The following is a 26,870-nucleotide window of genomic DNA, read 5'->3' on the forward strand; positions in this document are numbered from 1 at the left end:
AACTACTCAATCCCTCTGGACTTTTCTTTTTCGAGGGCTATATAGACCATTCCTAAGATTCTTTATTAAATTTGAAATGGAATTGGATTCAGTTCCATTTGAAATAAAATGTAAATGAGAATCAGAACTAGTGTTTTTGCTAAATTTGTATCTAAATCTAAATTCTCTTTTGGTTTGAAAGCTAAATTTGGAACACATTGTATTATAGATCCCCAAACTTAGCTTTTCCTAATTGGTCTTTTACTATCCAGATTTCATAATAGTCTTTTGTATTAAGTAATTGACATGGGCATATTACTTAAGGTTTCTCAGCCTTTTCTACATTTGTATTTGTTGGGTAGAGTTTAGATATTCATAAAGCACATATAGTAAAGGCTCAAGTATTAGCTCTCTTTCCTAATACATTTAAATAATGTAAAAGGGTTTTTTTGGATAATGTACAAAATGTAGTGTTACAAGTAAAATAATTGCTGAAAGTTAAACCTTTAAATGTACAGTCTCTTGGTATAAAATTAACTAAGGTAGCCTAGAGTAATATTCTTTTTCCCTCCTAAAACACTGTACCCTGATTTAAATATGCAATGATATTTTTTCGTCTGCGAATATTTTGTGGATTTTATGAAGGAAGAGATATGAAGCATCTAATCCAGAATGTGGGCAAAGAAAAGGTCCTTATACATGTTAAATTCCCTGTCCTCTTACCTGTTACCATGAATATCAAATATACAATTTTAGACAGAACTCAGAATCTCAGTTGGTTTTTTCTCTTTTGAAAATGGTTCTAGAATGTTATCTTACATATGGTAGCAACCGGTTTTGTGAGCATCTTATTTTTTAGTGTATATATGCTAAGTAGATTAACCATTTGATAGGAACTCTATTTCAACTCCCTTTGAATTACCAATGCTGAATACATTTTCAAACATATTTTAAGTTCTGAGTGTTTGGTTTTTGTAATTTATTGATCTGAGTACATTTAAAGTCCTTGCATGAGCAAGAAATGAATATTTGTTATTGTAACTGGCATCAAACTGGCTAAGCCCTCACCCCTTCCCCCTGCCCCCATCATATGATATTACTTAATTCAGTGTTTGTTCTGGGGGAGATTTGAATCTGTTTTGTTCATTACTGTAACCATCCCAGTGTCCAGAATAGTTCCTGTCACACTGTAGTATTTAATGCTAATTATTGAGTGAGTGAATGTAGTGAGAGAATTTTTGACCTTACAGACTTACTGCCCCCTGGTGCTTCAGAACTACTTGACTCTGAAACCATGTTACACATTTCCAGTGTCTTCTCTAGTAACTGGGGATACTTAACAGATTTCTCAGGTTATTAGAAAGGTTTCAAGAAATGATAATTGTGGAATTACTAAAACATGTGTAAGTGCCCTGAAATGTACAGACATATTCCTAACATGTTCTTTTTCATAATCCGAATCTAGAAATACAAGGAGTGCTTCTACCTGGCTACCTACTTCATAGAAAACTACAACATTTTCTGTTTTCTCTACTTATAAAGATACTTGTTAGAATTAAGGATCTTAAATTGAACTTTTATAGGTGTAGGTTATTCAAGAACACTAGGAAATTTAAGACTCCTTTTTAGTCTATTCCTTTTTCTTAGATCTCTATGTACATTCCACATGTGACAAGCTTCTCCTTCTTCTTTCCCACTTCTCCCACTCCTTAGAATTTCCCTGGGTAGCAAGAACTCACGTGATATTCCTGAATTGGAATAATGCTACTCTGGAGTCTTTGGTAAGGCCACGTCTTGAGGTTAGGATGTTAAATAACCAAATAATGACCAGAAACCTTATCTGAGTAACTTGAAACACCCAGTATGTGACTCAGTTAATTTGGGGCCAGTTCATAAAAGCTTATCTTGCCTTGAGATACTTGAATGTCCATAACTATTGAATCAGGGCAGGTCACATTTGAGGTGTGTGGGTGTAGCTTTCACAAATAGTGTAGCCTTGCACAATTACCGTCTTGGGTCATGTTTCTCTGTGACCATCTCTCATTTCCCCTGGGAGTATATGCTTAAGTAAATGTGCATAAATATTACCTCTTTACCTATTTTCTTTTATCTTCACGTGGCACCAACTTCCATTTGATCTCACTTGTTATGATGGAGTGTTCTCTCTCAATTTAGCCAATGAAGAAGAAAGTTGTCAACTAATTCAGTGTATTCAGAAGGTGGCCTTTTCATTTGTGAAAGCCACACAGATTGAACTGTGACATTAAGAAGCTTATCAAGTGTCTGTCTCCTGAAATCTGTTCACTCCCTCCTTGCATGGCGCACGATGCTATCTCTCATTAGCTCATCTTTCCAGTCTTGAGATGCTCTTTTTGGAATACAAAATTAAAACTTAGTCTGCGTGGTTCATTTTAGGTAAACTTTGTAAAGGATTCCCTTTCTCATTGTAAAAATTATCTGGACTCACACTGAAATTTTTTGTGTAGAGAAGGGCTCTCCAGATGTTTGCTGCTATTCTTATGCACTGGAGACTGAAGACACATTGTCATGGCTGTGGCCTTTCAACTCATCTTTGTTCTGCTCTTATGTTCAGAATAGCCCCAATGCATTTATTTCACTGTTGAGAATGATGCTTAGTAGAGTAATTTACAAATAACTTGGGATTCTGTTCCTATGAAATTTACAGTTTTCATCATTAAATCTACCAACATGGACATGTTTGCCAGATAGCCTAAAACAATCCTCTTTTCCTTTATTTTGTCTATGTAGTTTTTTGTTTTGTTTTGCATTTCCACCATGATTAGTTGTTTATTAAAATAAGCAATAATTTAGGACAATCCATATTTGCAATCATGAATATGTAATCGACATGCTATTATATTAACCACCACCATGGAGAAAAAAATAAAACAATAGAGATTCTCCCAAAGTAACTGTTTCCTGTTTTCACATTACTCTGATGGGTGATTAAATTTGCCCCAGCAGTGGAACTTTATTTTGGAGGGTCCCATGTTCTTGGGATCTCTGTAGGACAATTTATGCGAGAGTTTGTAGACTCTCCTTTTCTGAAATAACAGGTCACAATCAGAGGACATTAGCATGCTAAGTCATATGCATGCATTGAGCATTTGCTAGGTGCAGGCACAGTGCTAGGAACTATGCACAGTGGCAGATAAGGCCAACTCAGTACCTGGCCTTTGGAGCACACAGTGTAGTGCAGGAAATGTCACACAGGTAGCAGCTCTTGTTCCATCTTCTTCCTTTCTCTTAATGGAAGCATGGTGATGCTAAGGGACTGGGCCCCTTCTAAGGGATATGGGCGGGAAGTGCTTTCCCAAAGATGTGATTTGTTGAAGAGACAGCAAGAGTAAAGCACATGACTCTGTAGGGGAGAGGGGCAGCCCAGACCATGGGAACAGCATGTGGAAAGGCCTCAAAAGAGACTGAGACTCGTGACATGAGGGGAATTGGCAGCATAATGGAGGCAAATGAAGAGGGAGGGAACATGGATGGTGTGACTGTAAGTGAAGCCAGAGGGGTGTGCTGGGTTTTCCTGGCAGTGAAGGATTCTGGCCTTAGGGTGGTTAGGAAGCCTTTGAATAGTTTAAAGGAGTGACATGAATCTGGATGGGAAAGCAACATGGGTGTTTTCTGAATTGTCTTATAAGATTGAACCTTTGTTTTAAATCTGACATGGTTTTAAATGACATGGAGAGGGAAATCGTGCCTTTTAGAATTTTTTTGAAGTATCAATAAGATTATGCTGTAGCACTTTTAAGAGGGTTTCTTTAACTTAGATAAATTAGAAAATGCTCTCTTCTCTCATTAATATCCGGAATTTCATGTGTGACTTCATGTGAGAAGCATTAGTTTGGCCGAACTCTTCATGATACTTGGTTTACTTTGAAAACAGACTTTAATATTCTCAGTTTTTTATAATACATGGAGTTTTAAGCTTTTATATAGTGACATGTTTCATGTATGTGAGTTTTGGGGCTCTTCTCAGTTTGTATTTGTGAATTTAATGTTTTTGCCACTGTCATAGTTATAAGAATGTTTCAAGGAATGGGGTTTGTATGTGTCTGTGTGTACAAAAATAGTCTTTGAAATCCGGATGTGTAGACATTTTGTAAAAGGCAAAAGATTTATATGATCTGAAGAGAAACCAGAGTGTGTGTTGACATGTTTTGTGTATCTGCGGATGTGCATATGTACATGCTCAGTCTGATCTTCCATTTTTATAGTGTTTTTATATACATAAAGTTGGACTAGTCAAAAGATAAATACAGGGTGATATAACTCATAAGTGGAACATAGAGAAGTCAAACAAAGGGTCAGATCAAGCCAAACTTAAAAACTAACCCTTGAAAGCTGACCGAATGTCCCAACACTTGCAATCATTTTTAGCTGCTTACACGCTACTAATGCCTACAGCTAGAACTTTTTTTTTTTAACTTGAGATAAGGTTGGTTTATGTTGTCATTTGTTTTCTGTGAGTAGAGGATCCCCCCTGCATGTGTTATTACCATAGTGCAGCTTCTGCCAAAGCACCGAGTCCACTGTGCTCCCTCCCACCCTGATCTCAGCCCTGTCCTTCCTTCCTCTCCCCAGATGGATTTTTCAATTCTATAGTCAGCTCTCAGGGGTTGGCCAGTGACTAAGTGGAAACAAGTTGACAGTTCCTAGAATTTCCCCTTTTCTAGCCCTTGATTAGCTCCCTGGTATTATTTATATAGATATATAAAATAATTTTTTGATGTTTCTTAAAGGTAGTATGCAAGTCATGTTTTTGTAAATTACATGTTGAATGAAATTGGATATTTAAATAGTATGAACAGTGTTGGGGGGTGGGGTGTATATGTGTGTGTGTGATTGTAAAGGCAGGACATGGGCACAGTGCAGGTTTTCTGATCCCATGCAGACCGGGTAAAGGAGTCAGAGTCCTTAGTGGGTTTTTGCAGGTCTTTATTGGGGTTCAGCGGGTACATGGCAGGCAGGGGTGCTGGGGGGCTGGGAGGCTGGTAGTCCTCCCAGCCCCCAGCAAATCCTCACTCTATCTGGGCTCTCTGGCCTTCTCTGCTTCTGCTCATGCTTCTCCTTCAGGTGCTTCTGCTCATGCTTCTCCTTCAGGTGCTGCTGCTGCTGCTGCTGCTGCTGCTGCTGCTGCTGCTGCTGGCTGGGGCTGCTCGCGTCCCCCCGTGACGCCGCCCTTAAAAGCACAGTCTTAACTCAGCTGAATCCCATCTACCTATGCCCACACCCTATTCCAGGTGCCCGCCATCAGGCATGCATTCAGGTCCTCAAGGATCCATCATCTATCCTGATGGCGGAAGGGCAGAAAAGCCTGACATTTTCTTTACCCTACAGTGATGGTTACTGATTTTACATCATTAATGTTTGTTATCATAAGTGGGTGAACTGGAACTGAGAGATTTAAATTAACATAATAGGTTTTTCTAGCTATAATTTGAAGATTAAGAGCCTTGGAGTTATGACTAGCTTACCCTGATTAAATAGCCCCCACAGATACCAATGGGGCCCTCATTTACTAGTTCTTCGTTCTTTTCCTTATGTGACTACACTGGCACATGCATAGGAAGGAGTTGAATCCTCTACTTTGTGCAGGTCTGGGCGAAGAGCACTATGAACACCTGTTTCAGACGAGTAGGAGGACTTCCTAGATCCCATATGCTTATTTATCAGGTCACGGTGAGCTGTGAAGGGATTAATGCTCCTCAGGTTTACCCAGTGAAAATAGATCAGATCAGAGGCAAACCATATGTTACTATTCCAGAAAGCTCCCTCAGGTTAGAACAAATTCCACAGGCTTACTTAAATGTATGGCCTCTAGAAAACTTTACCTTAGTCTGGCAGTCAGAGTTTATGAAAGTCAACCAGTAAAATACTGCTTTTAGGGTTATTTTGATCATGATTGAGTCTCTTAGTGGAAAAAAAATCCATTACATTAATTGAAAAAGATAAAATTACCCTACGTTTGCCTTTTACTTTTTTCTCTGTAAAAGTGTTTCCTGTTATAATCTTCCAATTCTTCAGCGACATAGTAAAGAATAACTAGGATGTGAAGGTTTCCGTTCCTTTCTCCTGCTCTTCTCCCCCACGCCAACCTTGGGTACCAACATAGCATCCTTGTTTTGTTAGCTTGCCTCCACAACAATTCTCCTTGCTTTTCTTAAAAGTCCCAATGCCAAAGGACAATGTAGAGCATTCTTTCTTGCAATAGATGCTAATTGTGCTCTTAGTTGGGATCTTGCTGTCATGCCACAATCACTGTGCTATTGTGCGGGGAGGCTGGGTCACAGTAGTTATTGTGCACGGTAATGAATGCTGTTTACTTGGGATGCGTCGTTGCCTGCATCTGTGGCTGAGAACACGCGGTCACTGTAATTTGCCTGGCGAATGATCAAACTGGTGTAAAATAACATCTGTTAGGCAAGTTATCAGTGACAAAAGACTATTGAATTTTTTAATACAGAATTTTTAATGAGAAGCTCTGAGTAAGAGGTATCACATATCTGAGAGCAGCTATCTAGTGTGTGTGTGGCATATTTGTGTGTTGCATGTTAGCCCCTATTTCTAGTATATTTTGGGATCAAATTGACATATCTGGGGCGAAGGGAATGTTTAAGTGCCAGCTCTGTGTGTCTACGTGATCTGAAAGGAGCTGCTTAACCACAGCGATCTAAACTCTGCCTTTTAAATGAAAGATGTCAAGTAGGAACTAGGTTTCACGACTGTTTCTGTCCACGAAACTTGTGGATTCAAAAAGTGTCATCATTGTGAATGTAGGTTTGACTGGTTCTTTCACCTACATAAGAAGGGATATTTTTATGTAGTTGCTGGAATGGGATGATACTCATCTCAGTAGTTGTTGAAAATGAACATTTTGCTTTTTGAAATGTTGCTTTTTGACCTTGATAACATTTTGCAAGAATCTTAAGAACCCCAACATTGGAGCTGATTTCTTTCTGAACCCACACCCCATCCTTTCCTTTCTACTTTATAGCCAGCCCATTTTAAAACACTTCAGCTGTGCGCCTGCTCATTAGCATTGCTCATTAGGTGCAATCTGGAGAACGCATTTCAAAGCAGTCCTTTTTCTATTCGTGGTTTTCATGTTTTGTTAAATCTCCTGCAAATGTAAACCAAGTTATTGCTTAAAGTGAAGTTTAACCTAATACATAGTGTGTATAAATTCTTGCCCATGCTGCTTAAGTGCATGTCTAAATCGCTGCTTTGTAGAAAAGTGGATTTTTACCTAGTTCAGTGATTTGTACTTCTTGAAGGGAAAGTAAGTGGTGCTTAGTATGACTTACTCAAGTTTTGTAGTTTGGAGTCACTTTCCTGATCCCAAGAATTTAAAAATAGCAAGTAGTTGGTAATTTAGGAGGAGCGGAATACATTCATTGGGACAGGTGAGAAATGTATGAATTAGGTCTGCCCATTGCAGATACAGTTCCTTTTGTTCCTAATAGGGTTAAAGTAATCTGTATGATTCACCCTTTAAAAGTTACATAAACAATATAGGTTCAATGCAGAAAATTTATAAAATACATTTTATAAAAAGAAAAAAAATCCAGCCAATCACCAGTTATCTCTAGACCTATCATCTAGCTGCTAGCATTAAGGTTTGGTGTCTGTCCCTTCTGTGATCCTGTGTAGATCATACTCCCATAACTGTTGTTTTAAACTCAAGACCATTCAGAAACACAATAAAAATATTTTAAGTTTCTTCTTAATCAAGAACATATTTCCATAAAAATGTTTTTGATAAAAAAAATTCTGAGAGTAAATTGCTCAAAAATTAACCTAAAGAAAAATATAGGACTGCTTATATTTGATATGAATATTTGATATTAAGAACTATTTCTAAAGATTACAAGTTTCCTTGAGTTTTTCTTTTGATACTAACCTTTTATGTTATTATAAAACACTTAAATCTTTGTGCAGAAATGAAAAACCTTTCTAATGTGGTAATTCAAAATAAATTATCATTGTTATATAGGCATATTGGCTTTAATCAAAGTGAGGCAAATATATTTTTTCTAAATAGAGGTATAAAAAGGACTAATTAACGAATTGCCTATTTTTCTTTAGATAAGTGAATGTCAGTTAAGATATTTTTAATGAAAAGTTGCTTTGTCTTTTCACATTTTTTTTTAATCTCTTCCCTTTCTCCTTCTGACCAATCAAAATCTGCCTCTGTATAGCTAACAACTGCTGTTTATTTTCTGCTTCTGTGACAGCGAGCCGATGGCGGAGTCTCTTCTCTTCAAATGTCTCCCTGGCTTTTCCTTATAGTCCTGTTGCAAGACTCAGCCCTTATAGCAATGGCATTAATACTCCCAGCTTCTCTAAAACCTCAAATAAAGCAATACTAACACCCGAAAGAACAGGTAATACTTCAACTTCTTGACTAGCTGCTTGCTTTGTCTTTCAGTCACTAAACAAAGCTTAAATATCCATCTTTCATTGAAAAGCTTGGGGGTAATCTTATAACGGAGAATTTATACTGCGCACTTGCTTTTGCATATGAACAGGCCTAGCATTAATTTCTTCTTCAGCATCACCAACCTCCTATTCTCAGTTGTATATAGTGGGCAGTCTTCTGGGGTTAGCAGAAGTGTGAGTATAGGTATGTGTTTCCAAAAGCCTAATGGGCTTTTGAAATGAAATGTCAAACATAATCCAAATAGTTTTCACTATTTAAAATTATAAGCCATATATATATATATATATATATATATATATATTCTTTTTCTAGTAGCTTTTTATTAAGCCAGGGCAACTTAGAAAATATGGTCATAGTAGCTTTTTATGAAGTGAAGATCTCACCATTTTCTAACTTGTCTCAACACTGGTGTGATTCCATTCCTACAATTTTCTCTCTCTGGGTACTTCCTTCCTTGGTTCTCTTGTGTCAACCCATTGTTTTTTTACTTTCATGGGCTACTCTTAAATTTTGAAGGTTTCGTATATACTTCTGTTGACATGTGTGTGGTTTTTAGTGTGATGTTCTTACCCATTATAGCACTATTGTTTGTACCTATTTAAAAAATGACCCAGAGTAAAATTTAAGGTTAAAGTATATAATCAGTTACTCTGAGGGACAAATATACCTGATTATTAATTGAAGGTTTACATGGATATATACAGTTTACTTCTCTTATCTGAAAGTACAACTTTCTTATTTGGTATGATTTGGTTAATTTTTTGTCATGTTATGAAAGAAAACAGTTGCTTGCTGCTGATACATGAATTGTCAAGCATGTGTGCACATGTATCAGTTCCTTAGACTAGACAAATAAAGACATGTGTTTTGCTTTTCAGGTTACACCTCCAGGGGATCCCCTCTCAGTCCCCAGTCATCTATAGACAGTGAGTTGAGTACTTCGGAATTGGAGGATGACTCTATCTCCATGGGATATAAGTTACAGGACCTCACTGATGTTCAGATCATGGCTCGTCTGCAAGAAGAAAGTATGTTCTTTTTAAACTAAAAGTTGCTTTTTTCTTTTAAAAACAAGGAACTTCTACATGAAATATATGAGGAGGTCAGGAGAGGTTTCTAGCATTTCTCAACAGGTAATGGGCAAACCATTAGATTCTCTTTCTCATACTATCCTGCGTTGTAGGCAAAGCAGGTAAGTGCTACCTGCATTCTCATGGGTGTCATAAGATATTAGAACATACTCTGGTCAAAACACACTGATACAGGCATGTAGCTGGTATAGCCACTGCAGTTCTTAAAAAACCAAACATACAATTTCCATAAGGCACAGCTAATTACACTTTCGGACATTTATCCCGGAAAGGAAATCTGTATGCACACAAAAACTTGAACATGAATGCTTATAGGAGCATGAAAAACTGGAATGAGCTCAGAAGTCCTTCAGAATGTGAAAGTATCACTGTTAATATTCTGGTTTTCATATTCTGTCGTTTAAAAGAAAGTTACCATTTGGGAAAACTGGGCGAAGTGTGCAAGGAATTTGCTCTGTATAATTTCTGCATAAGAGTGTGTAGTCCTCTTTATAAAAATTCAATATTACAGGGCCTCCCCGGTGGCGCAGCGGTTGAGCGCTGGGTTGCGAAGCTGCCCGCGGCCTCTGTGGCGCTGGTTCGATCCCCAGCTGCTCCCCGGCCACCGGAGGAGGGTCCCACATGGCGCGCAGACCCCTCCTGCCGCCCGCTGCTCCCCTCAGCAGTGTACTTCGGTCCTTCTGCCTGCTCTGCTCCCCGCTCTGGCTCTGGTGAATTCTCTCACCCTCCCACGCTTCTGACTGTACCCAGTGCATGTATAAGCAAACAAACAAACAAATAAATAAATAAATAAAACATGCCTCTATTTAAAAAAAAAAAATTCAATATTACAAATGTATTGATAGTTTTAAACCAAAATACCTAAAAAAATCTAAAGCAAGAAAAAATGTATTGATACACTTCTTAGAGTAAGTCATTATGGAGGAGATCATTGGAATGGAACAACTTGTCACTGTTCTACAATAAAGTTACAACAATCAATCTGGGAGTGAACTATTTTAAGGCTATTATGGCATCAAAAGGCACAATAAGGTGGAGCTTACAAAACTGGGGTAAACTTGTTTTGAAGTTATCTTTTCAGGCCAACATAAGTAGAAACAGCCAAGTAACATTTAAGCATAACAATGTCCCACTTTCTGAATTAGTCAAGGCTACTAGGAGAAACATGGTAATGAGTATAAGAAGTTATGAGATACATATGGAGGAGAAAAGTGATTATTTTTATACAATTGTTTAGTAACAGAACACTAATGGTTACTTCCTAAAAATACATAGCTAGAACAAGGGGTGTCAGTCTCAGAAATTAAAGTCATGAGTAAAGTAATTTTAAAAGTTTTGATATTGGCACTGAGATGAATAGCTAAAAACTTCTAGCTTGACTATTTTTAGATAATTGTCATTTAGGATGACCCAAAACTATGGAAGTACTGAAATGTCAGTATATTTTGAAAAATTTAATATTAGTAACAAAGAGAATAAAACAGAGGTGACCTTTGTAGAAAATACTTATATCCCAGATATTGAAAGTTGGGTTGGGGAGCCATCTCTATATCTGAGGATAGATTTTCCTAAGTAATCTTCCCAAGTATCCTAGATTTCAGAAAGAGTTTTTTGGGAAAATTGATAATGATATTGAACTCTAGCCATGTATTTAATCTTCATGGGGATTGGGTCAATCTTTTTGCCAAACAGAAGAATCTAATAAACGTGTTTGGTAGGTAAATGTATTTGTTTCCTTGTGATTTAGTAAGCTCAGAGCAAGATAAAGGGCCTCCATTTGAATCATTTATTTGGCACACATTTTGTTCAAATATTTGATTGATTGGAACTTAGAAGATTAAGCTGGATTGAAATGTCTCATAAGATAATACTATTTGTTGTTGTTTTATAGGTCTTAGGCAAGACTATGCTTCTACTTCAGCATCTGTCTCAAGACATAGTTCCAGTGTGTCATTGAATTCAGGAAAAAAAGGGACATGTAGTGACCAAGAATACGATAGATTTAGTCTGGAGGATGAGGAAGAATTTGATCATTTGCCACCCCCTCAGCCTCGTCTTCCAAGATGTTCACCTTTCCAAAGAGGAATTCCCCACTCACAGACTTTTTCCAGCATTCGGGAGTGTAGGAGGAGTCCCAGTTCTCAGTATTTTCCTTCAAATAATTACCAGCAGCAACAGTATTACTCATCTCAACCCCAAACTCCAGATCAGCAACCAAATAGGACTAACGGAGGTAGGTTGTATATACTTTCTGTGTTTGATATGCTTTGATCTTTTATGTGTGGTCAAGACATGGTCTTAAGGTCAATATAAATCATTGTTAAATGTTTTCCAGATGTACTGAGTACATCCTCAGGACCTTATCAGTTTAGTCCAAACTTAAATCTGTAATAAGCCAGTTTCTGTGTCTCTGTCCCAGCTTTATGTATTTAGTCTCAAGAAAACCAAGGTGATGTTGCTAGCACAAAATGAGTAATAATTGTGAAGTGTCTCCATGTTATTGCTAATACAACTGTAGGGTGGGTAGGGCTGTGCAAGGGAGTTCATCGTGGAGTTCTGTGGAGTCAAAGGCAGATTTACATCTTTCTTCCCCTTTCCTGTAACCTTCAATGCCTTATTACCTGTTCCTAGCAGTGATGGATGGTAAGTGTGGGTGATGATGCTCTGGAGAGGATGCTGTGTGTCATTTCCAGATGGGGAGAAGTTTGGACGTATCCTTCCCCAATTTCCTGACATGTAGAATAAGATCTGTGTGGAGCAGGAAGGCTGAGGATTGGTGTGGTGATGGGAAGCTTGCTGCTGTAATGTCAGCATGGTGGGTTGAAATATGTGTCATTTCCTTTTGTGATTTTTTTCTATCTCCCTCTTTATCATTGTCTTCCTCCCCTACTCTTAGGAGTGATTGTCCTTGACTTCTAACTGTAGAGAGAGTAATTGTGTGATATGCAAAACCTGGTATGTTTAGTACGAGTGGGTAGCTAGACCTTAAACACACAAATCCATGTAATATGGAGATATAAGCCATATTTATAGTCGCAGCATTAGATATATAGCATCATTTTATATAGTACCAGTATTCAGTGCTGGGCCCAGAAGTTATCAGACAGGTTATTTAAAAATATTGCCTGGCCAAATACAAATTTTATTAGCGGTCATCTTACCATGTGTTTAGCTTTTATCTTTGCCACCTCTGTTTACATCATTCTTGTGAATCCAAAGCACATTTGACAGTATATCTAAAGTTTTACAGATAATATTTTAGCACTTTTAGATTTCAAATTTAAAAGACAGTGGTAGCTAAAAAAATGTCAATAATGACTAATTTATTAAAGTTCATAATATCGGTCTCCCTGGTGGCCTAGGGGTAAAGTCTCAGCCCTATCACCACTTTGGCCTGAGTTCGATCCCCGGCCAGGGAACTATGGTGTACTAGACCTCTCCTGTCTTACCCACTGCTCCCCTCAGCAGTGTATTTCAGTAAATCTGCCTTTTATGTTCCCCACTCTGTCTCTGGTGAATCCTCTCACCCCCTGCACCTCTGGACTACACCCCAGGTCTTCTACACATACATACATAAATAAATCTGTAAACAATAAAATAAAGCTCATAATATCACCAAAGCAGTGTGTTCTATGCGCTTAGTGAAAGCCATATCATCCTATTGAGAGGGCACCTGGACTTGTTTCTTTACAGATGATTTTTTATTGTCAAGTGTCTCTTTTTTTTTTTAAAGATTTATTTATTTTTATACAAGAACTGGGGTACAGGCCAGATGCGTGGGAGGGTGAGAAGATTCACCAGAGATAGAGCTGGGAACAGATCAGGCTGATGAAATACACTGCTGAGGGGAGCAGCGGGCAAGACAGGAGAGGTCTGCTTTGCCACCTGGGATTCTCGCCTGCTGGCCGGGATCGAACCCGCGCTGCAGAGGCTGTGGACTGCTTCACAGTGCGGTGCTCAGCCGCCTGCGCCACCAGGGGAGGCCCTGTCAAGTGTCTTAATACATCATATCCTAGTTGTCAGGTGGATGGTAGCTTAGTATATCAGTGGGATCGCTGTCCCAGCTTAGGAAAGCCATATTAACTTACGCTAGACACTGTCATAAAAGGCACTTGACCCTGTGCTATGGTGATTCCTGCTAGGAAAGTGGAAACAGCACAGCTCACTGTCTGAAGTAGTTTTATTTTTCCGAAAAGGTCTGGTGTCCACATACAAAGGAAAATGGGATACAACAGATGTTTTCTGTATTGGCCTTCTGACTAATTGATTTAATGGTTGAGAGCATAGGCCCTGGAATCCCGTAGGCCCTGAGTTCCAGTCCTGTCTTAACACTTAATACCTTTCCCAGGTTTCTCAGGTCTCCAAGCTAGATTTCCTCAGGTCTCCAAGCTAGATTTCCTTGGTTGTAAAATGTAGACAGAACAATATCTTTCTTAAAAACTTTGCTGTAATTTCGTATCTAACACATATTCTCCTAACCTAAAATGGTTAGGAGCAATGAATAAAATAGCGACTGTTAGAGTACCTGTGATAAGTGCTGAAAAGTGAAGAAAAGTTGCAGTTCCCTTCTTTTTAAAAGCTTTCACTTACATAGGACTCAGAAACTTAAGCCTTATTTGCTACCATGCAATAGTATTTACCAAAATAAGAATAGCAACTTTGAAACTAGCTTATGAAATAGTTTTCTGAATTACCAAAACAACATGGAGAGGAGAAAATAATTGCTAAATCATCGATCCATTTTTTTTAAGTTATTAAAAATAAATGAGATGTGTGCTTTTATTTAGTGTTTCCATAGCGCCTAACTGCCAAGGCTCTTAAAAGTCTTGGAATATTCCTGGGGAATCATGGAATTAAAAGGAGTGTATTCGGAATAATTTTCCAGATTTGAAACTACATCTTACAGAATCTTGACTAACTGTGAGTTTTAGGGTGTTGCAAAGGTTATCTGTAGCATGTAACCAACCGCCAGTGTTAGCTGGAGAGCGCCCCTGGGCTCCCTGACTGGAGGGCTAGATCCAGCTGTGTAGTGAGTAGTTTCAGCCTGAGCCTTCTCCTTTATTCCTAAACACTCCATCTTGGTTCCATACGGTGGTGAGTCTTGCTACTTTGTTAATACATGACAGTTTATGTCAATGTTGTCCTTGGTCTAGTCTCTCAGTCACCTGCTCCTTGGAGTCCTTGAAGATAAAAGTGCCAATTCCCGGTGAGGGACGCAGACTATTAACTTTTGATTCCTTGAACTTTGAAGCATCTGTGACTACGGATCTGTTCCAAGTCGTTTGACAGGAAAATGCATTTCATTTCTAGGTGGTCCCTGACACAATTTGGAGTTCACAGTTTAGCTCCCACGGGAATAATATCCTAAATATTTACACTGGGAAGCTTTTATTTTTTGATACTCTTTTTTTTATTGTTTAAAGTTACATTTATTTTGGTAATGGTGATTTACGTCACAGTATATGTCTTTGGGGTATAGGTTTATTTCACCACATCTGCCACCAAAGCCCCAGGTGATCCTCCACTAGGCCCCTCTCTCCCATGTACTCCCACCCCATCACAGCCCCCTTCTTGAAGCCTTAGTCATAGTCCAGCATGTTCTTCCTCCTCCTGTTTTCAACCCTCTTCCCTCAGATTAAAGCTTTGTGAAACTGTTTGTTTGATATTTAAAGACAAGTAAAGTTTGGTTTTGAGGATGGACGAATCCAGATTAACGGAGATCAGAGACATAACTAGTGTAGAGTGTGGACCTTGATTGGATCATTGTTTATGGGGAAAAGCTTCTAAAAGAAACTCTTAAGTTGTTTAAAAATGTTATGAATGACTAAAATATATTGTAAATTTTGCTTGCATGTGATCAACAACATTGTAGTTCTATAGACTTTTTTCTTGGGATGTACAAGTGCAGTCAGGGTTAAAGTGTCATGATGTTTGCAGCTTTTAAATTGCTTCACAACTTCAAACTAATGTATATACAGTAAGTGTAAACTTACTGTTGATAGGTTCTGAGAAACTAACTTTCAGCTGAAGGGCATAGCAGGATGTTTTGTATGACATCCATTGGAATTATTTTTTTCTCATCAGCATTATGAAGAAATGGTGTTGAATGAAACCACATTATTCAGTTAGTATATCCAGGTGAAATGAAAATAGGTAGTATATCCAGGTGAGATGTACAGATGTATGTGATACTACTTTTCAGTCCTTCTGTATATGTGAACACTTTTGTAGTAGGTAGGTGGGAAATTTAACAAGTATAGAAACATATTATTTTCTAAATAATTGTATATAATTGCCCTAACCTCCCCATTGCTTAAAATATGTGGTCAGATTATATAGTCTCAAATTGATAGAGGCTCCCTTTTTCATGCCACTTCCTGTGATGTTCAGAAGAGGTGCATGTCGGCTCTTTAGACTTTTCCTCTCCTTTCCTCTGTCCTCCTGCCACACACACTCAGCCAACACATACACACATAATATTTGCTGAATGTGCTAAATGCCTTCTCTTGGGCTAGCAACTTTAATAGAAATTGGGGATTGTGAGACAAGGTTATTAGAAATAGGCCTCAAGGAAATAAAGAGGGATGTGGTCAGGAAATCTTTAACAGTCAGCAACAGTATTTAACCATTTTTTATTCTAGAAATATAGACAGAGAGTAAGGAAATGTTATCAGAATAATAGATACCTCAGCCAGGAGGTATATAGAAAACTTCTTTATGGAAAAATAGTTGTACTAATTCTTAAAGAATTAGTAAAAGTTAGCTAGATATAGTAAGTTTTTTTCCCTGACCTATCCATCATAATTCTTGTCACAATTTCTTGTGACAATATATATTTATTATACTCATTTAATTTTGTCTTCCCCAAACCATCCGAAGGCAGCAAACATTACTGGACTATAATGGAGTATTAAGTAATATGGAAATAGCAGTATGAAAGAGGAGAAACAAGATTAGTTGGTTTTGCCCTTGTACACATTTTAGATTAGTTTTGAGTATATCATTTGTTTTCTGATTTAGATTGAAAGAAAATGACTATAAATTTCAGTGTCCTGGTTTGTGACTTTCTTGTTTGGGGAATATATATTGATATAGATAAAAATATTTTGTAGATTTGGAGAGAACATCTGAGGTATTATAATGGTTTGAGGTCCCACAAAGTTCAGCCTTATTTTTCAGAGCGCTGTTCTTTTAATACTTCATTTCTCTCATTTGGAAGAATCTCAGATCTTTTTATTGATGTAACAACATTTGTTTGTAATATTATATAGGTTTCAGGTATACAGCATTCTAATTCAACATCTATGTATGCTGTGTTATGATCTAGATTCTATTCACAATACATCTGACCCCCATGTTAAATTTGTCCAGTCCCATTTTCCTTCCTTTCTGGCGACTACCACTTTGTTTTCACAAAACTCAGCTTAATGTTAATTTATTCAAGTCTTCTTAGGATCTATAAGGGATGGAGGGAAAGAAAGAAAAGATTGAGAGATACTGGTAGAGATAGTAAATTCAGAGTTGGGGACTTGTAGCTAATAAAATGTAGTAGCTCCAACATTTTATGGATTCTAGGGTTTGGTATACACAATAAATACTTCTTCCGTTGTTCATTCATTCCAGAGTGGGGGAGGGTGTCCCAAGTAAGGGACTAGCATGCTCAACTGTGTTAAGAGTGTGGAGTGTTTGGGACTTCATTTGTTCATTGTTGGGGAGAGTTGACTAAGTGGGGGACCAGCAGGAGATAAGGCTGGAGAAGTGTGTCTTGCCAGTCCCTGGACAGGTCTCATCTAGGCCATGCTCTGGAGTTTGGGTTTTAAGGTGAAGGCGAAGGTGAGTAATTGGAGGTTTTTAAGCAAGAGGATCTCTAGAAGTACATTTGTGTCAAGTAGAACTTGGCTGGATGAAAGATATATTGGAAGAACAAGAGAGGGCACATAGAGACCAATTAAAAGGATGATAGAAAAATGTGGGTGATAATGAGGTTAAGACTGGGTGTCAGTGGAAGGTTCGTTAAATATTTATGAGCAGAAGGGACAAGATTTGGAGTGTGGAATGGAGTAGGGGAAGTGGATCACACAAAATTTCCCAAGTTTCTGGTGTAGGTCACTTGCTGGGCTACAACCCATAGATGTAAGTAATGCAGAAAGAGTCCGTGTGTGAAGGAGAGAAAGAAATGAACCTGCCTTTGGCTTGTTCAAGTAGATCCTTTGTTTTCTGGGCTTCAGTGACTGGGTAATTTTAGTTTTTGGAGTGTATTAATAAAAGAGAAAGCTGTCTTGTTGCAGTCTTAACATTTTTGTTATTTTTTAAATTGAGGTAAACACTGGTTTACATCATTATTTGTGATTTAGCGGTGTAGAGTCTCCCCCTTCGGGTGTTGTTACTACACCACACCCACCAAAGCAGTCTTGAGTCGATTTCCCATCTCAGCAGCACTGAGCAACATGCGTGACTCTCTGCTGCCCTTTGCTGGCAGGAAATGCACATAGCGAGGAGAGAGAAATGGACCTTTTCCAAACCAACACGTATTCTCAGGACTGTTAAAACTTCTCATGTTGATGTGATGTGTGGATAGCTCCGAATTTTAATAATTTCCTCCGCTTTGAAATTCTAGCAAAAATTCATTTTAGTTTTGGTTAGACTTTTTTTTCAATTGACATGTAACATTTTCTAATGATTTTTAAAAACTTTTATTTTTTAAAAAAACTATTATTTTCTAAGCTGCCTTTGATATAGGAGCAAGCTGCTAATTGACTGTTTAATTCCTTGAACAGTCTCTTTGGTGGAACCTTTGTTGAGACTGAATATGTTACTGATACTATAGTTCATAATCCATGTGATAATTCTTGTTGTTGAGCAAAATAATGATTTTATGTGTCACTTTTGTAAGCTAGTGTTTCAGCAGGCCATAAATTTGTGATGCTGAACTCAACAAAGTTCTTTTCTGTTCTAGACAAACTCCGAAGAAGTATGCCTAATCTAGCTCGGATGCCAAGTACAACTGCTGTTAGTAGCAGTGTTAGCTCTCCAGTCACCGTGCGAAATAGTCAGAGTTTTGACTCCAGCTTGCATGGGGCTGGAAACGGAGTTTCAAGAATACAATCTTGTAGTAAGTACCACAACTTTCAATTTTTTTAATAATTTTTAAATAGTTGTAAAGCCATTAGTGAAAACATATTCTTGCAAGAACATTACAGGAAAGTTTTTTCCTTGTTCTGCGACTTATTTTTGTATGTCACTACTGAGTATTTTCATCAGTGCTTATATTACCAGCTAATAGTAGTAAATTATATGTAATCTACTAGGATAACAGATGCACTAAACTGTTTGCCTGCTCACACAAAAATGTTTCTTTTGCAAATCTGTGTCTTTCTAGCTGTCTACTTTACTCTGAAGAAAGCGCACTTATTCTGACGAGCTGCTATTTTGGTCTTGTTTTAACAGTCCATAGCTCCTCCCCCACATCCCCATGAAATTATATTTTGCTATGTCTAAAATAGGTTTTGTCTGCATCATTTCAGTTTGCCATACAATCTGCCATTCATATTCTATATGTCTTACCCAGCAATGAGCAGTGTGGTATTAAATCTAATGTTGCTGTGCTTTCACCTTATATGGGGTGTGCGGGTTCCAGGCCCCCCAGCCTCCATTCCTAGTCGTGCTGACTGTATGGGTATTTGGAATTAAGTCTGAGACTGACTCCAAGGAGGCAGACACAAGGTCACAGTCCCAGTATTGACACACCCAACCCTCGGAGGCCCCAAGTGTGTTCATAGTGAACTGGTCAAGAGTCCTCATGCACATAGGTCTAAGTCTGCACCCAAAATGTTTGTAGCCTTGTTTTTCCACAGATCCAATTTTGGGGCTCAAGTGTGGTATTTCCTCAACACAACATGGTCTTGCATTTCTTTGTCTTAGTTCCTAGTGACAGTAAACTCTGAACAAGGACCTGTGCTAATTGCTTTATATCCATTAGCTTATTTACTTCTGTTTGAAGCCCTTTGTAGTAGTTTCTTGTATTATTCCCATTTACAGATGAACAAAAGTTTTGGATAGGTTACGTTTGCCCAAGGCTGTACAGGTGAGGAATAGAGAATAGAGATGGAAAGAATTCTGCTCCCCTACAACAGCCCACCCCCCCAACCCTGAGTTTATACTTTTATCTACTGGGATACTCTGACTCCCACATGGCTGTTCTTCTCTCCCCTTTTTCATTCAGTGTACTCCTATTTCCTTTCTAACGTAATCCAAATATACCCTTTGAAAAGGCTCCACCAGTGACCCTAGTAGTCACTCCCATATACCCCAAAATATATCTTCAGATGTTTAGCTTTTTGGTGCTTACCTGTGTTATGCCGTGTGTCATACCAGATTAATTTCATTTTAGGTTAATTCTAGATTATCAGTTCTCTCTGGGCTTGGACTATAGTTTATCTGATTTTCTCTTCTCAGTGCCTGGCACATAATGAGTTCTCAGTAACTGTTTGAATAAATGGATAAATGTATGCCATAGATTTTGTCTTAGGTCTTGATATTAAGAAATGTTTGAATTAGTGACTTGTATAGAGGCATAGAAGATAACCTATAAGTTTGCTAATGGTAAGAAATCCAGAGGACGATTAACTACTTCATTAGGAAAATGAGCCAAATATATCATGATGAAATTTAACTGAGATAAACATTTCTATACATAACCACAAAAGCTAGTCATATAATCATAGAGTGGGAAAATACTGTTTTGAGGATAGTATGGTAATGATTAGGAATTTTTGTTTACCCTTAACTCATAGTAGATTAGTAGCATGATTTGAGTGTCAGAAAACACAGGTAAGCCAAAACAGAATGGAATGAAGACTGCAAAGAATGATCAGTTTTAATGGGAGTGCTCAAAAAATGATGTGAACATGTCAGGATATATGAAACAAGTTCAAGTTCCCAATAACCAAATGCGGGACAATCTGAGCTCCAAAATAAGTGATTATAGTAGTGATTATAACAGCAAGCAAAATAACTATGGGTCCATACTTATTTGAATAAATTGAAAACAGAACTGTAGCATATTCTTACATTGAATTTTTGAGAACTGTATACATGCATCTACTTTCCTAGGTATGTATTTTTTACCTAATATAGTCTTGAGCAAAACAAATTTAGCAATGCATTTTTAAGAGACATTGAATAAAACCACAGACATATATTGTCTTTGTCCCCTTACTTTTATTTCAAAAAGGTTTTTATTGTATATTTTATGGATAAGTAACTTCCAAATCAATTAAATCATTTTTAGAAAACAGGATGTGTTCCTGTAATTGTACCAAAGTACTAGGCAGCAAAGCTAAAGTAGTTAGTAAATAACAGAGTTGTGTGCATAAGTTCCTGTTAAATTTGAGATTAAATTTTTTCCCTTTGAAAAAGGATTGTAAGATTAAAAAATTTCTGAACAGTCCATTGTTTTTAAATGTGAGATGGCACCCAAAGTTGGACTGGAGAGTTTCTTTATTTCACTCTTATCATCAAGGTAATAATAGCTCGTACTTGAGTGATGAGTGCCAGGCCATTGTAAGGCTTTCTGTGGGCTAACTCATTTAGTCTTCCCATAAAATCTGAGACAAGTATATGTCATATGAAAACTTTCAGAAATAACTGTAATAAAGATGTTTGTACCTACTAATGTCACCTATATCTTCCTTTCTATAATTATAGAAAGCTATAGAATTATAGCTGTTAAGCTGTCCCTTTGTTTTATTTTCATGAAAACATCCCCAAAGCAATGGTTAAGAAAGAAGTCCTCACATCTTACAAGTGAGGAAGAAACTGTTCTATGAGAGTCAGGTCATCAGACATGTTATAAAGGGAAAGAAGATGTTCTTAGGACTGGGTGCCACTTAGCCCTGGCTCCCAGCTATAGTTAGGCACTCAAAAATGTTGCTTATTTGAGTAAGAGATTCCCTTGTCAATATTTACAATTTCTCCGTACTAAATGCTGTTCTACACTTTCAGACCATACAGTCTCTTTAAATAGAGCAGTCATTCCCTAAATGGGATTGCAGTAGGAGTTCTATCTCATGCATATATCATCTCTTCTAGTTCCATCACCAGGACAGCTCCAACACAGAATCCACAGCGTGGGACATTTCCCAGTGTCTGTCCGGCAGCCTCTAAAAGCCACAGCCTACGTGAGTCCAACCGTGCAAGGCAGCAGTAACCTGCCTTTGTCCAACGGCTTACAGCTCTACTCCAACACAGGAATCCCCACACCAAACAAAGCTGCAGCTTCTGGGATAATGGGCCGCAGTGCACTTCCAAGACCTTCATTGGCAATAAATGGGAGTAACCTGCCTCGAAGCAAAATTGCACAACCTGTTAGAAGGTCAGCACCTCTGTCTTCACAACTTTATGGGAAGTTTGCAATTAGAAACTGTCCTGTGACCTACCGGCTTACTTCGTTCGTTTCAGTGTAACCTCATTCCTTATCTTCCTTGATCTCATTTTTCCTGCCTCCCTCATCACTCCCTCCTCATACATGTACTGTTTGCTTTTATTTTACCAGGTAAGCTCCATCTCCAGAGGTTTTGTATTTTCCTTCCCCCAAGTTACTTGCATAGTCTTTTCCTTCCCTCTTTCAGGTCTTTGCTTAAATGATACCTCTATCTAAACTCAGGGCCTACCTGATAGCACAGAGGTTAAGTTTCAGCATTACCACCGCGGAGGCCTGAGTTCATTTCCTGGCCAGGGAGCTCCCCACATGGCATGGCAGACTTCTCCTGCCTTGTCCACTGCTTCCCTCAGAAGTGTATTTCAGTAGATATGCCTGTGTGCTCCCCAGTCTGTCTCTGGTGAATCTTCTCACCCCCCACACTTTGGCCTATACCCCAGTTCTTATATGCATAAATAAATAAAATCTTTAAAAAAAAAAAATCACAACTCCTGGGAGAGTTTTAACTCCTCCTTTACCTTCTCCTTCTCTATTTTTTCCCCCGTAGCATTTATCACTATTGTAGGGACTGTATAGTCTACTTATTTATGAAGTAGTACTAGTCCTAGACTCTCCAACTAGAATGTAAGCTTGTTGGGAGTAGTGGTATGTGGAAATCTTGGGTTCATCTTATCCCCAATGTCAAGAACATGCATCTTGGTGATATAAGTTTGATATAATCCAGGTAGATTTTTTTTACCCCCAAATCCCAGATTACCTGCAGGGCATATTTAAAACAAACTTACAGTTGTGATATAGTCTCCTTGAACTACATGCCCTGGAGTGTTTTACGGTTAAAAAAATTCTATAAAAGTGGATTGAGGAGAGCTTGGTAGATGAGACTGTGGAGGCAGTAAATAGAGACAACTCTTAGAAGAAATTAGAATATGAAGGAGGAAGAGGGAGGGAACTGTAGTAAAAGTTTAAAAGGGATGTAGGAACAAAAGTAATTTTTCTTTATCAGAAATAGGTTTGGGACCTCCCTGGTGGCACAGGTGGTTGAGCGCAGCGCTGTGAAGCTGTCCGCAGCCTCTACAGTGCCGGTTCGATCCCTGCTAGCCTCGGAGCAACCCACATGGTGAGCAGACCTCTCCTGTTTCGCCTGCTGCTCCCCTCAGCAGTGTATTAAAAAAAAAAAAAAAGAAATAGGTTTGCTTTTAATTTTCTGATTAGGTGTTCAGATCAAGAACAAACTCAAACTTCAAAAATGCAAAAAAAGTAAAGGCTAGCCCATAATCCAATTATCCAGAGAGGTCATTTTGATGCATGTTTGTTCAGCAAATTCTGGCTTATTCTCCTCCAGTTAATGAGAGCTGCTACGTTGATGCCTGAAAATAGTCACTTATTTGATATATATGAATTATTGTGGATCATCCATTTATCCTTGAATATATCTCTGCACATTAACTTCTGGAAAGGTTGTCACTGGCAGATTATGTGTGAGGCTCTTTTCCCCCCAGCACAGGCAAACATTGAATTATTTCATCAGGCTGAAAATTGGTACATGTTAATTTGCTATTTGCAGTCAGTGAAGTAGCCATTTAGGTCATTAGGCCATTTTTCTATAGAAAAGGTTTTTTTTTATTCTAATTTTATTTTTTTTTAAGATTTATTTATTTATTTATACAAGCACTGGGTACAGTCAGAAGTGCGGGAGGGTGAGTGAATTCACCAGAACCAGAGCAGGGAACAGAACAGGCAGACTGACGAAGTACACTGAGGGGAGCAGTGGGCATGGCAGGAGAGGTCTGCGCACCATGTGGGACCCTTGCCGGTGGCCGGGAATCGAACCCATGCTGCAGAGGCCGTGGGCAGCTTTGCAGCCCAGCGCTCAACTGCTGCGCCACCAGGGGAGGCCCCTTTCTAATTTTAAACTAGTTTTTTTCTTTCTAATTTTAAGCTAGTCTTTACAACTTAGGCTACTGATGGTTTTTACTTAGGTTGCACATTTGTTTGTGAACACACGACACATACAGCTCTGTGCGATGAACTGGATTTCCAGTAGGTGAGCATGTTCAATGCCCAGACATGCAGAGTGCACACCTGCATTCACCTGGGGAAGGTACAAGGCAGGCTGTGGTTCCTGGGTTGGAGGAGCAGGTGGGAGAGCAGGTCTTAGTGCGCAAGTGATTATTAACAATCTGTTTCCTTTTTTCTTCCTTTTATAGTTTCCTTCAGCCTCCAAAGCCTCTGTCTTCACTTAGCACTCTGAGGGATGGAAACTGGAGAGATGGTTGCTACTGATGCAGTTTTATGTACTTTTGAAGAAGGGGAAAGAAGGGTCAATGAGGGTTGTGTTACCTAGCTGGCTGGGTAACAGTGGATGTGGGGGTATTCTTTCCTTTTTGCATTTTAACATATTGACTGCATTGTTTTTCAATGGACCAATCACCAGAGACTAATTATTGCACTTAAAATATTTGCCTGAGATACTGCAACATTCTCAAATTAACGGTTGCAGTATCGTGACACTTAGATCTAGGAAGTTTTGTAGAACTGCTATGTACCTGGAATACTTTTTTGAGAGAATTGAGATGTATCAATGCTTTCTTTGCCCTATGAGTTTTTTTTTTTTTTACAGTAACTTGTTTAATTTACTTACATGTTCTGAACATCGTCCCATTACATGTTCTGTATTTTAATATGTTGCATATTTGCGACTAGGTTCTATAACCTATGCTTTTAATTTACTTTTTTATAGTTTACAGGAATTTTATTTTTTGTGCCTATTTCTTTTTACACTTATGTGAACCACTATGGAACAACTTAAATTTTGTGCCATAAAAATATTTTTGTGGTAAGGTACTATTTTTTTAGCTCTAGGGATATATCAGCAAAATCCACCATACAATTTGAGAGACATAATTTTATGTTGAATGAGCACAATGTAATCTGAAGCATTGGAAGGAGATAGCCAGACAGCAGAGTTAAATGGTCTTGTCTTTTTCATTGTTAATTTATTATCATATATGGGTTTCATATTTATAATGGCACCACAGGCTCATTGCACTTAATACCTGCAATGTTTGCTACTGTACCACAATTGATTTTCAATACTTTATTACAGAGGTTGAAACTGTAATGTTTTATTAACAATGCTTCTGGAAATGAATGCATTTTAAAGCAAATAAATCTTTTTGATAGACCTTTTACAAAACCATTTGCACTAATGAATGCTTTCTTATGGTATATGACTTAATATTTGTTACTGTGTACAGTGCTGTTTTGGAATGTTCAGAAATAAAGACTATTTCAGCAATATCAGGTCACGCATGAATGTGCAGCACAAACACTCAATACCATGTGTATGTTTCGCTTACAGTTGTGAAGGTGGTTACTGTTATGTCCTTAGTACAGGACATTTATAACTAAAGCAGGTGGGAGGAATATTCACATTTGTAAAAATTTCTTTCTAAAATAATTCTGATAAGAAATGTGAGGTTTTCATTTTGCAGTGAGGTTTTTAGGTTCCATGTAAAAAGGTCACTAGACCTCAAGTCGAATCACATGGATAAACACTGTCCTGGAGACTAATATATGGGAGTTGAATTTGAAATACTTCAGCAAAATAGCATCATTTTTTTGTATTTGATATGTCGGGAAACACTTCACCTGAAAATACTGTGGGGAGGTCAAGCAAAGATTTTAATATTAATACTTAAAATTGAGTTTTACTTAAGGTCAGTAGAGATTTTTATTTTGAAAAGCCTTTATATATGATTCTGCTTAGAACTAAAAATCTAGTGTTTATGTAACTTGCGCTTTAAATGAAATATGAGCTAGAGAAGGTACAGTATCCAAGGAAGTGAGACTTACTGAGCTGTCCTTAGTGACATGAACTGCCTGATTAGATACCTAATTTTAACAATCACTTACTGTTCTGACCCTCTAAAGAGTACACTGAGCCCAAGAGATGTGGCATTAACCTTATTTAAACATTTATCTAGTAGTGATCTCAAAAGTCTGTTTTTCCCATTACTGAGCTCTTCAGCTGAACACACTATTCTTTTAAAGGGGGATTTATATTCTGCTGACAAAATTATTCAGATTATTTAAAAGTTTTTCAGTCACGGAATAAGAAAAATCCCTGCATCTTGGGTGTTATATTCTAGTTGTGGGGAGAGAAACGGTAAATGGTAACTAAATCACAGTATGTTAGGTCCTAAGTGCTATGGGTGAGCAAGAAAAAGGGAGATCAAAGTAAGGGGAATTGAGAAAATAGAGATAGGGAGCGATCACACGATTTGAATAGGATCATCTGGGTAGAGTAATAAATTGATGCTTGGCACAGAGATGTGGAGATGGAGGCAGGTCCAAAACCTATTTCACATTCTCTTTTACCTGGAGCTCTACAGAATACCAAGTGGTATTAGTGATTAATCTTCCTAGTATAGTATACAACAATTATCATTCTAGATGCATAGGAGACAATGTATCGCATGAAATGGGTATCCTTGGGTAATGGTCTCAGAGTGGTCCCCACACCAGCAACATCTCCTGGGAACTGATTAGATATGTATATTCTCATGTCTAATATGATATGAGACATTGAATCAGCCCTTTAGGTGTTGCAGAACACCCTTTGAGTAGGGCTGCTGGAAAGGACGGAACAGCCTATGCAAAGGTTTAGGGCAGATACTGCTGGTGTGTTTGAAGAAAAGAGCAAAGAGCATTGTGTGGTTGTGAGGAAAGGGGGAGGAAAGCAGTGGAGAGAAGGTCATTGTGGGGCATTGTGGGTCATGGTAAGGACTTGGATTTTACTCTGGAATGGGAGTTTTTCTTGGTTTTGGGCAGCAAAGTTCATGAGTTATTTTTAAAAGTATCATCTTGTAATTTGGCGAGAATATAGTAT

General features: G+C 38.1%; 1 protein-coding gene across 3 annotated transcripts in view; it reads left to right on the plus strand.

Moving 5' to 3' along the window:
- Nucleotides 1-24,262, plus strand: part of SLAIN1 (SLAIN motif family member 1) — a gene marked incomplete at both ends in the record, with an annotated part of 40,537 nt that extends 16,275 nt beyond the window's left edge. Inside the window, 6 exons of one of the 3 annotated variants that reach the window (XM_084234731.1) lie at nucleotides 8,244-8,393; nucleotides 9,328-9,477; nucleotides 11,432-11,773; nucleotides 18,497-18,652; nucleotides 21,631-21,913; nucleotides 24,187-24,262. In XM_084234731.1, coding sequence (XP_084090857.1) covers nucleotides 8,244-8,393; nucleotides 9,328-9,477; nucleotides 11,432-11,773; nucleotides 18,497-18,652; nucleotides 21,631-21,913; nucleotides 24,187-24,262 — 1,157 coding nt within the window. Of the gene's footprint in view, nucleotides 1-8,243; nucleotides 8,394-9,327; nucleotides 9,478-11,431; nucleotides 11,774-18,496; nucleotides 18,653-21,630; nucleotides 21,914-24,186 lie in introns of those variants that run through there. The other 2 variants (XM_084234732.1, XM_084234733.1) reach the window with 2 other exon arrangements.
- Nucleotides 24,263-26,870: the final 2,608 nt, after the last annotated feature.

The sequence above is a fragment of the Talpa europaea genome, assembly GCF_964194135.1.
Source record: "Talpa europaea genome assembly, chromosome: 6".
Lineage (NCBI taxonomy): Eukaryota > Metazoa > Chordata > Mammalia > Eulipotyphla > Talpidae > Talpa > Talpa europaea.